The following is a 14,021-nucleotide window of genomic DNA, read 5'->3' as shown; positions in this document are numbered from 1 at the left end:
GGCCAAAGACATCTTTTTTTAAAAAAGCCACTTTGATGGTATTTATGCATTTGCAACTGAAAAATCCCCATGTTAGCTCTCTAATTTCTAAATCCCTTGTGAAACAAATACCTTCAGCCCTGGAGGCTGACCTGAAGACTTCTTTGATTCTCTGTCCTTCTGCTGAGCTGGCCAGGAAGTGCTGGTGTTATGCTCAGACTTCCAGGCCAAGGGCTTTTGTTTGGGAGTACTGCACAGTCCAGTTACTCTACTTCTAAGAGTGTCCCAGAGGGCTGCAAGATACTTTTGGATAAACAGTGAAGGCAAGCAGCCTGGGACTACTGAATCTTAGCTACCCATCCATCCGTCCATCCATTTATCCATCTATCTGCCTATCATCCACCATCCGTCCATCCATTTATCCATCCATCTGCCCACCATCCATCCATCCGTCCATCGTCCATCCATCTGCCTATCATCCACCATCCATCCATCCATCCATCATCCAGCATTCATTAATTGCCATCTCTTACAGAATGAGAGAGATACTGTCTTTACCCACTGAGAGCTCCGAGTCATCTAGAATTCAGAAGGAAACACTTTCCGACTGTGGCCCGTCAGCACCAGCCTTCGGCAGTCAGTCATCACAACAGAGAAGTAGTTGACCACCTAGGCAGTGTCCCTTAATTTCAGGATTAAGGGACAGGTCTGTTTCACCCCAAACCTCTTTCTGTGTGGACAGCTGAGAGTCTACTATTCGTGCCGCTAACGGAAGTCTTTTAAAATAAAATTTATTTTTTATAAGTAAATTTACTCGTTGTTAAACTCTAAACAGAATTTTTCTTGACAGCAGTTTTTTTCTTCTTTTAGTATTTGGAGGTAGGACTACTTTATTTTTTTCAAATACTGAAGTATAGTTGATTTACAGTGCTGTGCCAATCTCTGCAAATCAGCAAAGTGCCTCAGTTATACACATATACACATTCGTTTCCATTATGGTTTATCGCAGGATACTGAATATTGTCCCCTGTGCTGTACATTAGGATCTTGTTGTTTATCCACTCTAACTGTAGTAGTTTGCATCTACCAACCCCAGATTCCCAGCCCGCCCCTCTCCCCTCCACCCTTGGCAACCACAACTCTGTTCTCTATCTGACAGCAGGTTGCGATGGTGGCTGCAAGGGAAGGGTGGATAGCACGTGATTACAAGTGGGTACCTAAGCAGCCAGGGTGTCAAGGGGAAAACAGGGCGGATTCAGGAGTGTTCACATCACTGGTTCCCTGGGTGGCTCTGCTCCAGTCTCTCTCTCTTCTCCAGCCAGAAGTCAATTCATCCAGTACAACTCCTCCACTCATTGAAAGAAACCTACGTTGGCAGATTACAGTGAGGTTGACCCATATTTTCAGCAGCTAACTATGGGGATTCTCTACCTCCATTTAACCACCTGTCCATCTAACCATTATACCATTCTTGCAATCACGTATCCAACTATCATAGTATTACTATCAGTCACCCATCAACCATTAGTCATTCTATCCAATTATCATTCAAATACCCATCCATCCATTTAGCCACTCGTTCACCTACTTAACGCTCTATCCATCTTTCCATCTCACTGTGCAACCGTTCATTCATCCAGACAAGCATCCACCCATCCACCTCACCATCTCACCATTTGGTCATCAATTCAGGTATCTATCCAATCATCCAACCACTCATAGTCTATATAAGCGTCTATCTAGTCATCCCAAGTGTTATCCACCCATTTGTTCATCCATTCTCCAATCACATAACCAGCCACCTACCCACCCAACTATTTAAACATCTATTTATCCATTTTTACAAATATTCCATTCACCCAGCCAATTACCTTACTATGATTTCAATTATACTTCCATCCTTCTTTCTACCTCGTTTATAGTTCAGTTCAGTCGCTCAGTTGTATCCGACTCTGCAACCCCATGGACTGCAGCATGCCAGGCTTCCCTGTCCATCACCAACTCCCGGAGCTTGCTCAAACTCATGTCCATTGAGTCAGTGATGCCATCCAACCATCTCATCTCTGTCATCCCTGTCTCCTCCTACCTTCTATCTTTCCCAGCATCAGGCTCTTTTCCAATGAGTCAGTTCTTTGCATCAGGTGGCCAAAGTATTAGAGTTTCAGCTTCACCATCAGTCCTTCCAGTGAACACTCAGGACTGATATCCTTTAGGATGGACTGGTTGCAGTCCATGGGACTCTCAAGAGTCTTCTCCAACATCACAGTTCAAAGGCATCAATTCTTTGGTGCTCAGCTTTCTTTATGGTCCAACTCTCACATCCATACATGACCACTGGGAAAACCACAGCTTTGATTAGGTGGACCTTTGGTGAAAAAGTAATGTCTCTGCTTTTTAATATGCTGTGTCGGTTTTTCATAGGAACCTCATCTATAATGGGATTCCAATTTGTGTTAGCATCCACTCTGTGGATTGATTCCAAGAATATCATTCCATGCTTGATTTTGGGGGAAACAGAGATGAAACAAACAGCACCTGCCCCCAGGGAGCTCAGCGCCTAGCGAGGAGTCTACTCACTGTTGGTAATGGCTTCCTATGTATCAGATTCTAGCTCTGCGACTCCAATCATCAGGTCGTTTTCCCATCTCCGCTGACATGGATGCCAGTCAATTGAAGACCCTGGATTTCACCAACATGAATAGAGGGAGGAGCTTATACTTAGGCTTAGCATCCAATCAAATGGGTCCAGGCTCTGCTGGGAACTCTGTGGGCAGCATGATGTCCTTGGAACTCCTCTGGATGTCCCTTCCTGTTTCCTACACTGAATCCTCAGTTCATCCCCCTGGAAAACAAACTCCTACCATTGGCATGGAGATTAGTTCTACTTCCATGCTGCTGCTGCTAAGTCGCTTCAGTTGTGTCTGACTCTGTGCGACCCCATAAGATGGCAGCTCACCAGGCTCCCCCGTCCCTGGGATTCTCCAGGAAAGAACACTGGAGTAGGTTGCCATTTCCTTCTCCAATGCATGAAAGTGAAAAGTGAAAGTGAATGAAAAGTGAAAGTGAGGTCGCTCAGTCATGTCTGACTGCCCGAGACCCCATGGACTGCAGCCTACCAGGCTCCTCCGTCTATGGGACTTTCCAGGCAAGAGTACTGGAGTGGGGTGCCATTGCCTTCTCCGTAGCACCCCCCAAATTCTTTTAGCAGTAGCTCACTGATTCCTCCTCTGGGGAACCAGCTCTCTCCAACTTTCTGCTCATGAGATTGAACCCTAAATCCAGCTCCATGGGTAGCTCATGACTCAGGTTTGGCCAATGAGACACAATCCTGGGGCTCTTGTTGGAACCTCAAGGCAGAAGCAGCTCTTTCTACTGGTGTGGTTTTGCTGAAAGATTCTTGGAGCCATTTTTGCCACAACAGGGAAGAGCCTGCCTGAGAAGTAAAACCACCCAGGAGAAAGTCACTCGACCACCAGGACCCATGCTTGGTTTGGGGGGAAACGTGAAACAAATGGCACCTGCCCCCAGGGAGCTCAGCGCCTATTTCACTGTCGGTGATGGCTTTCTATGTATCAGATTCTAGCTCTGAGACTCCATCATCAGGTCGTTTCCCCATCTCCACTATAGGATCCAGCTATGCCTGAAGACATATATGGACTAAAGTTCCTGGAGATGCTTTGTTTTTTGGCTTAAGCCAATTTGAGTTGGATTTTATACTTCTGCAGTGAAAGAGGAAAAGACCAACATATTCAGAAGCCGCAAAGGTGGTCATCAAGTAGTGACACCCTACCCCACTTCAAAATGTAAACGTGGTTTTATTTAATGCCTCTTTCCGTCGCAAAATACCACCTCCTCCCCAGGGTCCCCTCTTCCCAGAAAACAAGATGGCAGCGTAAGGCACGCGCACTGTCCGCATGATGTCAGGTTAGGTTCTTAAACACAAAATAAGCCACAGTCTTCCCCACAGCCCCGAATCGTCTCCTTCACTAGTCCCCCCAAAGCACAACTCGGAGCAGAGAGGCTTCGATTAGAACTGTGCACCACCAAACATTGCCAGCTGAGAAAACAAAAAAACCAACAGCTAAGAAAACCATCAACACAGGTACAAGAGCATAATAGCGGAGTAATGAGATTAGTCCATAAATTAAAGTGGGAAAAAAAAAAAAAAAGCCTGTTCCCTTCTCATCACCAGCCCTTCCCCAAATCAGCAATTCCTTGCTTTTGTTCTGTGAGTCTTGCAGAAAAGTCTGGACTCTGAGCCAGCCCTCTTCCCCAAAGTTAAATATTCCAAAGCCACTGCTGGGTGCTCTATTTCTCAGGACCCGCGATGGGACTGAAAGGACAGCTTCTGAGATGGTCACTGGACACCTCTTGGCTGCAGGGACCCTGCCCGGTGTCCAGCATCTGGCGGGGGCGGCGGGGAAAGCCAGGGGCCTGGGCTGGTGGGCTGCATCTCTGACAGCAGGTGGCGAGGCTGCGGGTGCTGCTATAAATACTCCAGCTCCAGGGCGTGCCTCAGCGCCTCCAGGTCTGCGTGGCAGGATATCCTCCAGAAAGGCATGTTGTGCTGGAACACAGAACCGCAGACTCATGGTTACGGCTCTGCTGGCACCTCCTGCAGCCCCGCTGGATCCCATGCCTGTGGCGAGAGCCTCAGAAGTCACCAAGTCAACACATCATGGTGGACCCCACCACCCACTGATGTGATCAGTATCCTTTCTATTTCTTTGGAGCCTGTTATTTAGTTATTTTTTGGCTTTGCCCAGTGTCCTGGGGAAATCTTTGTTCCCCAACAGCGATCGAACCTGTGTCCCCTGTACTGGGAGTGTGGCGTTTTAATCCCTGGACTACCAGGGGAGTCCCCTTCTGCGCCTGTTCTGATGCCTTATCCTGTACTGTCTGACATGTGGACTGACTGGCTCCTTTCCCCTCCATTGGGACCACTGTGGTCTTGATGTGCTGAAAGTGATGGTCGCTCAGTTGTGTCTGACTCTGTGACTTCACGAACTATAGCCTGTCAGGCTCCTCTGTCCATGGAATTCTCCAGGTAAGAATACTGGAGTGGGTTGCCGTTCCCTTTTCCAGGGGATCTTCACGACCCAGGGATCAAACCTGAGTTTCCTATACTGCAGGCGGATTCTTTACCGTCTGAGCCACCAGGGAAGCGGTGCACAGACATGGCATCAATCACACAGCAGGAAAGCGATTCTGTCTTAAAAATGTGTTCTCAATCATGATATTCCAGACAGAAAGTCTTGGCCAGATGCTACAGTGTCTTCAACCCCTCCCTGACACTCACTAATTTCCGTGTGAACAGACAGGGCTGGTCCCAGAGACTGTTTTTATCTTTTCTTTACAGCAGGCGATGCTTGCTCTCTGTTACTGTCACGCAATGAGGTTTTTCATTTTAAACATAAGCGCGCTGACTGAAAGGGAAATGTGAAGTAGGTAACAGGACAGGCAGCATGCAGATACAGTAGAAGTAATTGGTGTAAAATAAGTGCTATGTTGACTACAGAAAGAAATCACTCATGTGAAAGGAGAAATCTATGAAACACTTCCATAGTGTGAAGGTTAAATGTTTAAGACTGTCCTTGTCAGAGCTCTGTTCTGCCGTCATTAGCTGGGTGACCTTAAGTGATTTACTCCGCTGCTTGTCTGAAAAATGGGGATAATACTTGCTGTATACCATGTCTATCTTGTTTTACAAATGAGGAGACTGGGGCACACAGAGATTCTGTCTGACTCCAGAGAAAAAACTTGACTGCGTGTTCATCACTAGATGAACTAAAGCTGATGCCTGTCCAACAGCCGTGCTCCTCCTTTCTACTTCCAGAACCCTGAATTTGGCAGCACTGTGCCAGAGACGTAAGTAAGGGGTGAATTATGATTATATAAGTCAGCTATGACAACCCCAACCCTGTTTGTCAGGGATCTGTCCTGTATCCCACTTGACTTGTGAGCCACTGAAGCCAATGAGGAAGTTGGCTGGGGGCATCTGGGAAAGATTTTCCTCAGGGTTAGAGATAACTACCTGAGAACTCTTTTCTCCTTACATTCCCTTTTCATTTGAATGCTGGCATGTTAGTATGTGATGTCGGGAGCTGTGGCAGCTGTTTTGAGATCATGAGGCAACATAGCAGAAATGAAAAAGCCAAAGATGATTAGAAAGGTAGAGCAAAATGATGGAAAGGGATACTTGGTGAGTTTTTGGACCCACTGCAACAACCTAGGGTACACCTACTTCTAATCTTGTTAGGTGAGCAAGTGTTTAAGTCTTCATTACAGCTAAAAGATACTGAGCCTCCTCAAGATGGTCACTGACCTTCAGTTATTTACTGAATGAACAGGGGATGCCTGATGAACATATGTGAATGCCCCAGTTCCGTGGTGGGTGTGCTGCCCTGTGAGGTTTTTTGCCCACAGAGTAGAAACTATACAAGTGTCCTTTTGGTTCCAGGAGCACAATAAACCCTTTCCTGCCTCTGGGGGGTCTGCACTTTTGATAGCTGGGTCAGAGCAGGTGTCTCCAGAGGGGTGACATTTAAGTAGGCCCCAGAGAATGGGAAGGCAGGGGCCATGCAAATGTCGGGGGGAGGTAGTCAAGGCTGAAGACACAGCAAGTGCAAAGGCCCCGAGGAGGGTCTGAGCTTGGAAGGTCACGTTCACTGCTGCCTAGCATGCCTCTTGGCCCACAGTGGGCACTTAATATTTGTGGAATGAAAGAAAAAAGGAAGGGAGGAAGAAGAAGAGGGAAGAAGAGTTTTTCAAAGCTAAGTTCTCAATGGACACATCTTTTTCTCTTTTGCCCAAAGGAAGCAAAAAATGATCCATCGTGGGCAACAGATGCCATCTCTTTAATGCCTTTCAGCCCCCCGCCCCTCCCCTCAGCCTGGCTGAGCCTTTCATTCTCTGCGAAGATGGATGTTGGTGGCTGCCTGACCAATCCAGTCCCTCCTTAAACAATGTAATTTATTTTTCTGGGAGGAAATGAGCAAAGGGGAAGAGATTGTCTCAGCAGCCTCCCTCCCAGGCCTGGTGGCTGCAGAGCCCGGGTGGATTTATCACTTGTGGAGAGGTGGAGACAAATGACCCGCTAAAATGGAGATATTAACAACACTGTCAGCTGAGACAGCCGAAGCCCCCGTCCTGTCGCCGTATTTCACGCTGCTCAGGTGTCCGGCGGCCTGGGCTAATGAGGCCCATCCATCAGGCCAGGAGAGCTGCTGGCGCACAGAGCTGCTCATTAACGTGCTGGGGCTGCTGCTTCAGACACTGGTGGGCATTTTCAGGGGAGCTTGGCGTATGGGGGTGGTGTGCCCTAGTCTTCTTTGGTGGACTCCACTCTCTTCTGACCAGCTTGGGGGTGCGGAACGACAGTGTTTGAAACTCCTAAGTCCGCCTCCTTCCTACCAGGAGTTTGGCACAAAACACGTAGCAGTTTACATGACCAGCTGTGTGACCTTAAGTAAGTTAATTAACCTCTCTGAGTCTCAAACAGGTCCTCTATAAAATGAAGTGGGGTGGGGGGAGGGGCTTGGAGGATTAAATAACATGATGACATCAGTAATAAAGAGTAGTGGGTAACCAACCTGGACAGCATATTAAAAAGCAGAGACATTACCAACAAAGGTCTGTCTAGTCAAAGCTATGGTTTTTCCAGTGGTCATGTATGGATGTGAGAGTTGGACTATAAAGAAAGCTGAGCACTGAAGAATTGATGGTTTTGAACTGTGGTGTTGGAGAAGACTCTTGAGAGTCCCTTGGACTGCAAGAAGATCTAACCAGTCCATCCTAAAGGAGATCAGTCTGAATATTCATTGGAAGGACTGATGCTGAAGCTGAAACTCCAGTGCTTTGTCCAACTGATACGAAGAACTGACTCATTGGAAAGAACCGACTCTTTGCCTGAGGCTGGGAAAGATTGAAGGCAGGAGGGGAAGGGGATGACAGAGGATGAGATGGTTGGATGGCATCACCGACTCAATGGACATGAGTTTGAGTAAACTCCAGGAGTTGGTGATGGACAGGGAGGCCTGGTGTGCTGCAGTCCATGGGGTGGCAAAGAGTCAGACACGACTGAGCAACTGAACTGAACTGAAGGCTGGGATGAGTTACAGCCCCGCCGCCTGCCGTCTGTGATGGAGACTGCTGGCTGGCTCCCTACATTCATTCTCCCCTTCTCTCTCAGAAAATGTTCCTTCCTTGTTTTCTTCCTTTTCTTCGTTTCTTTCCTTGCTAGGCAGGAGTGGCTGAGAATCAAGGCTACATCTTCCAGCTCGCTTTGTGGCAAGGTGTGACTTTCTGACTCAAAAATCCGTCCAATAGGATTTGAGCAGCCGTGATGTCGACCTGTATCTTCTGTGCTCTTAAAGGGCCGGGAAGTCCTCCCCTCCGCCCTCGCCTTGATTTTCCTGGTGGGGGCAATGCAGACGTGGAGGGGAGAGAAGCGGTCTGTGTGGTAAGAGCAGTACTAGGACTGGCAGAGCAACGAGACGGAAGGGGCCTGGGCCCCTGGTGCTGGCCCCGCCCTTTGGGCAGCTAACAGGAGAAAGAGTCGGCTTTCCGCTCTTGAAGCTGCCAGCCGGCATCTCTGGCGTCGCAAACTCCGCTGAACAAAACCTGGCCCTGCTGAGGACTACCTTACCCACTCCCTCAGCCTGGATTCAGTGACACTTGCTCCTGTGGACTTCGCCCAAACAAGATACTGGGGTGAGTTTTTGTTATGTGGGCTGACTTTGTTTTTTTTCTTATTTAAGCTATTGTATTGTGAAGTTGCTCAGTCGTGTGTGACTCTGTGCAGTCCCATGGACGTTAGCTTAGCAGGCTCCTCTGTCCATGGAATTTTCCAGGCAAGAGTACTGGAGTGGCTTGCCATTTCCTTCCGGGATTTGAACCTTGGTCTCCCACATTGCAGGCGGACGCTTTACCCTCTGAGCCACCAGGGAAGCCCAAGCTATTTTATTAGATACCTGCAAGTTGTATGGATGTGAGAGTTGGACTGTGAAGAAGGCTGAGGGCCGAAGAATTGATGCTTTTGAACTGTGGTGTTGGAGAAGACTCTTGAGAGTCCCTTGGACTGCAAGGAGGTCCAACCAGTCCATCCTAAAGGAGATCAGTCCTGGGTGTTCATTGGAAGGACTGACGCTAAAGCTGAAACTCCAATACTTTGGCCTCCTCATGCGAAGAGCTGACTCATTGGAAAAGACTCTGATGCTGGGAGGCATTGAGGGCAGGAGGAGAAGGGGACGACAGAGGATGAGATGGCTGGATGGCATCACCGACTCGATGGACGTGAGTCTGGGTGAACTCCGGGAGTTGGTGATGGACAGGGAGGCCTTGCGTGCTGTGGTTCATGGGGTCGCAAAGAGTCAGACACAACTGAGCGACTGAATTGAACTGAACTGAACTGAAGTTTAGCTCAAATGAATACTTTTATATTTCTAATTTTTTAGTAATGACGTTCACCTTAAAATCCATTTCTTTGATATTAATACAGCTATACTGGCTTTCATTGTTAGTATACATATGAACACTTTTTCTGTATTTTTCAACTGTTCTCTATATTAGGAATCTTTCACATTCAGCCAGCTTAAAAAAAAAAAACTGTCAGAAAATCACTGACTTTGAAATTGTGCTTCATTCCCATTTATTGTGATGACATTTGGCTTTTTTGATATCAGTTTACTTTTTTTTTTTTTTATCAGACTTCCCCGGTTTTCTTTGATAAACTTCTTTGCCTTATTTATCTTTGGCTGCGTTGGGTCTTCATTGCCATGAGGGCTTTTCTCTAGCTGAAGGGGCAGGGGCTACTCTTCAGGCGTGGTGTTCAGGCTTCTCATTGCAGTGGCTTCTATTGTTGTCGACCACGGTCTCAGGGCAAGCGGACTCAGTAGGTAAGGCTCCTGCGCTAGAACACAGGCTCAGCAGTTTTGATGCATGGGCTCAGTTGCTCCGTGGCACGTGGGATCCTCCCGGATCAGGGATCAAACCTGTATCTCCTGCATTGGCAGGTGGATTCTTTACCACTGAGCCACCAGGGAAACCCCCTCTTCTTTGCTTATTTTTAATTAGATTCTTTGCTCAATTCATCTTCCCTCTTTGTTATGTGTAAATTCGGACTCCTGTTTTCTTTCTCTGCTGGCTCCCCTGGAGAGAGACCCTCCTCTGAATTTCTGAAGATGGATTTAGCTTTCTCCTGCAGCCCCAGGGAGTAGTAACTTTGGGCTATTGAGTAGTAGCTTTGGGCTACTGAGGGCTAACTCTGCACGGTTCCTCTGCTGGCCCCCCTGGTGTCTGTTCTCTGCAGGTGTGATAGATTAAAAAGGCAGCTCAGAGAGGGTTGCTACTGGCTGAAGGCCACACAGCCAACAATGGCAGAGCTGGGATTTAGGGCAAAATACGCTCCCCTGGCCACCTGTTTCTGTGAGAGCCAGGTGGCTGTAGGGTGAAGCGAGGGAGGCGCCAGGGACACAGAGTTGAAAGAGGCACCTCCAGGACTTCCCTGGAGGTCCAGTGGTTAAGACTCTGTGCTTCCACTGCACGGGGCATGGGTTCAATCCCTGCTTGGAGAACTAAGATCTCAAAAAAAAAAAAAGGACTCCTTTAGTTTATCAAGAGGCATCTCTCAGCTCCCCCTCCTCCTGGCTCTCTAAGGGAGGGCGACCCTGGACTAACAGTTCTCAAAGCAGCAGCCTGCCCCCTAGGAGTGACTGTGTGAGTTTTGACTGTTGTCATGATTGGGGGGCACAACACATGGGGCAGGTGCCTGCTTCATCCCACACACCTTAGACTTGAATGATTTTCAAATGTTCTGCCAGATATTTAAGTATAAACCCATTCATAATAACCTGAGTGGAGACCCTTAACTCCACTTTGCCACATAAATAGAGTATCTTTCACATGCTTTTAATAAACGTTTTCCAGGGCTGCAATTACTGTGTGAACTGGGGAAGCCTATATTTTGTTTTACTCCGAGCCTAACCACGGGTTGCTCTGCAGTTTGGAGCAATCACGTGACGGCCGCAGCAGCTCGATGGCTTTGTGAGTGGCCGAGACTGCACATGCGTGTCCTCCTGCATTTGCTGGGCTGCATCCGCAGTGACAGCACTTCTGGGTGCAAGGCTCTGTGCTCAAACATTTACCTACTGGAGCACATGTTATTGTGAGTATAAATACGTGTGTGTGCTCAGTCGTGTCCAACTCTTTGCGACCCTATAGACCGTAGCCCGCCAGGCTCCTCTGTGCATGGGATTCTCCAGGCAAGAATACTGGAGTGGGTTGCCGTGCCCTCCTCCAGGGGACCTTCCTGACCCAGGGATCGACCTTGTGTCTCTCACGTCTCCTGCATTAGCAGGTGGATTCTTTACCACTATCGCCACCTGAGGAACCCTTGAGTACAAATGACTTTCCCTTATTTCATTAAAAAAATTTTTTTTGATGTAGACCATTTTTAAACTCTTTATTGAATCTGTTACCAGATGCTGCTGCTTTATGTTTTGGTCTCGAGACATGTGGGATCTTAGCCCCCTGTGGATAGAATCTGCGCCCCCAGCACTGGAAGGCGAAGTCTTAACCCCCGGACCACCAGGGAGGCCCCGCCCTTATCTCTCTCTCTATCACTGGATGTTGATCTCCAGGACGCTATGGTTTTTTTTTCTTTTAAAATTTTCCTGGGGCAGGCCATTATGGTTTTAAGGGGGTTTTATTATCCATTAGTATTTCATTTCAGGATAGTAAATAATCATTTCAAAACATTTGCTCAGTCAGTTCAGTCGCTCAGTCTGACTCTTTGTGACCCCATGGACTGCAGCACACCAGGCCTCCCTGTCAATCACCAACTCCTGGAATCTACTCAAACTCATGTCCATTGAGTCGGTGATGCCATCCAACCATCTCATCCTCTGTCATCCCCTCCTTCCGCCTTCAATCTTTTCCAACATCAGGGTCTCTTCAAATGAGATGCTTACTCCTTCGAAGGAAAATTATGACCAAACTAGACAGCATATTAAAAGGCAGAGACATTACTTTGCCAACAAAGGTCCATCTAGTCAAGGCTATGGTTTTCCCAGTAGTCATGTATAGATGTGAGAGTTGGACTATAAGGAAACCTGTGCGCCGAAGAATTGATGCAACTGCAGTGTTAGAGAAGACTCTTGAGAGTCCCTTGAACTGCAAGGAGATCCAACCAGTCCATCCTAAAGGAGATCAGTCCTGAATATTCATTGGGAGGACTGACGCTGAAGCCGAAACTCCAATACTTTGGCCACTTGATGCGAAGAGCTGACTCATTTGAAGACGTTTGAAAACATCTGCTACACTGTCCTAAGAAACGCCCTTTGACGTGAGAAGGCAAGTAAACAGCAGTGACTGCTCCATGGACTTCCTTGTCATTCTCCAGGTGAGAACCAGAGGGCGGGTAGGGAGGTGCCCACAGCCAGAGGCCTAAGCAGGTTCTCAATCTGCTTCTATCAGAGTTAAAGTTTATTTTGATCGCTGTCACATGCTTGGGCAGAAGTTCTCAGTTAGATCTGAACTTGGAAAAGGGGCTCTAGACTCCCCCTCCCACCCCAGAAGTGGGCTTCAGGTAGGTTCACCAGAGACCAGCTCTTGACCTGGCACACTGGTCCTGGATTCATGTGATAATTCATGAGGTTCACACCACTGTTTTGGTCATATCCTGGTGTATCATCCATATCAGTCAGCTCACTTGCTCAGTTGTGTCCGACTCTTTGTGACCCTATGGACTGCAGCATGCCAGGCTTCCCTGTCCATCACCAACTCCTGGAACTTGCTTCAACACATATACATTAAGTCGGTGATGCCATCCAACCATCTCATCCTCTGTCGTCCCCTTCTCCTCCTGCCTTCAATCCTTCCCAGGGTCTTTTCAAATGAGTCAGCTCTTCACATCAGGTGGCCAAAGTATTGGAGTTTCAGCTTCAACATCAGTCCTCCCAATGAATATTCAGGACTGATCTCCTTTAGGATGGACTGACTGGTTCTCCTTGCAGCCCAAGGGACTCTCAAGAGTCTTCTCCAACACCACATTTCAAAAGCATCAATTCTTCGGTGCTCAGCTTTTTTCATGGTCACCCCAATAGCTATGATTAATATTTTCTCCTCTAAATTGAATGTAAGCCATGCCGTGTGGTGTATGGGATCTCACTTCCCTGACCAGGGATCAAACCTATGTCCCTGCATTGGGAGTGTGGAGTCTTAGCCACTGGAGGGCCAGTGGTAAGGACAGCCAGGTAAAGAAGTCCCTCAAAATCAGTTCATTTTTAAAGTTAAAGAAATCTGCTTTAAAAAGAAGTACTCAGAGTAAAAGCTGAAGTCCCTCTGAAGGCCCAAGGCACCTCCACGACTGCACCTCCCTGACCCTCCGTGCCCTTTGCTTGGTGCATCCCTGAGGCCACCCCACCTCTCTGCAGGAAGCTCCAGCCTTCGGACCTTTGAACTCCTTGGTTCCTCTCCCAAAATTCCCTCCCTCTGATGCTCACTTCATCAGAGGGAAAAGTTACTTTTGAACTGTGGTGTTGGAGAAGACTCTTGAGAGTCCCTTGAACTGCAAGGAGATCCAACCAGTCCATCCTAAAGGAGATCAGTCCTGAATATTCATTGGGAGGACTGATGCTGAAGCTGACACTCCAACACTTTGGCCACCTGATGCAAAGAATGGACTCATTAGAAAAGACCCTGATGCTGGGAAAGATTGAAGGAGGAGGCGAAGGGGATGACAGAGGAAGAGGTGGTTGGATGGTGTCACTGACTCAATGGACATGAGTTTGAGTGAACTCCGGGAGCTGGTGATGGACAGGGAAGCCTGGCATGCTGCAGTCCATGGGGCTGCAAAGAGTCGGACACAAGTGAGCGACTGAACTAACGGATGCTCACTTGGCTTACTTCCTCTCCTCCCACCTCTGCTCGGCTGTCACCTCGCAGCCAGGCCGGCCTTGATCACCACATACACTCCTAGCCTGCCCCCCCCAGCGCCGCCTTTGTTTTCCACTCCCCGCTTTACTTTTCTCCCAAGCTCTGGT

General features: G+C 48.0%; 1 protein-coding gene across 5 annotated transcripts in view; it reads right to left on the bottom strand.

The window, feature by feature from the left end:
- Nucleotides 1-3,774: 3,774 nt before the first annotated feature.
- The window catches only part of EYA2 (EYA transcriptional coactivator and phosphatase 2), a 263,020-nt gene continuing 252,773 nt past the window's right edge, over nt 3,775-14,021 (bottom strand). For all 5 annotated transcript variants that reach the window (XM_070801824.1, XM_070801823.1, XM_070801822.1 and 2 more), the window contains one exon: nt 3,775-4,546. In XM_070801824.1, the coding sequence (XP_070657925.1) occupies nt 4,466-4,546 (81 nt within the window). In that variant the 3' untranslated portion in view covers nt 3,775-4,465. The remainder of the gene's footprint in view (nt 4,547-14,021) is intronic.

The sequence above is a fragment of the Bos indicus genome, chromosome 13, assembly GCF_029378745.1.
Source record: "Bos indicus isolate NIAB-ARS_2022 breed Sahiwal x Tharparkar chromosome 13, NIAB-ARS_B.indTharparkar_mat_pri_1.0, whole genome shotgun sequence".
NCBI lineage: Eukaryota > Metazoa > Chordata > Mammalia > Artiodactyla > Bovidae > Bos > Bos indicus.
Note: the sequence above shows the minus strand (reverse complement) of the source record. Positions and strands in the feature narration are given on the sequence as shown.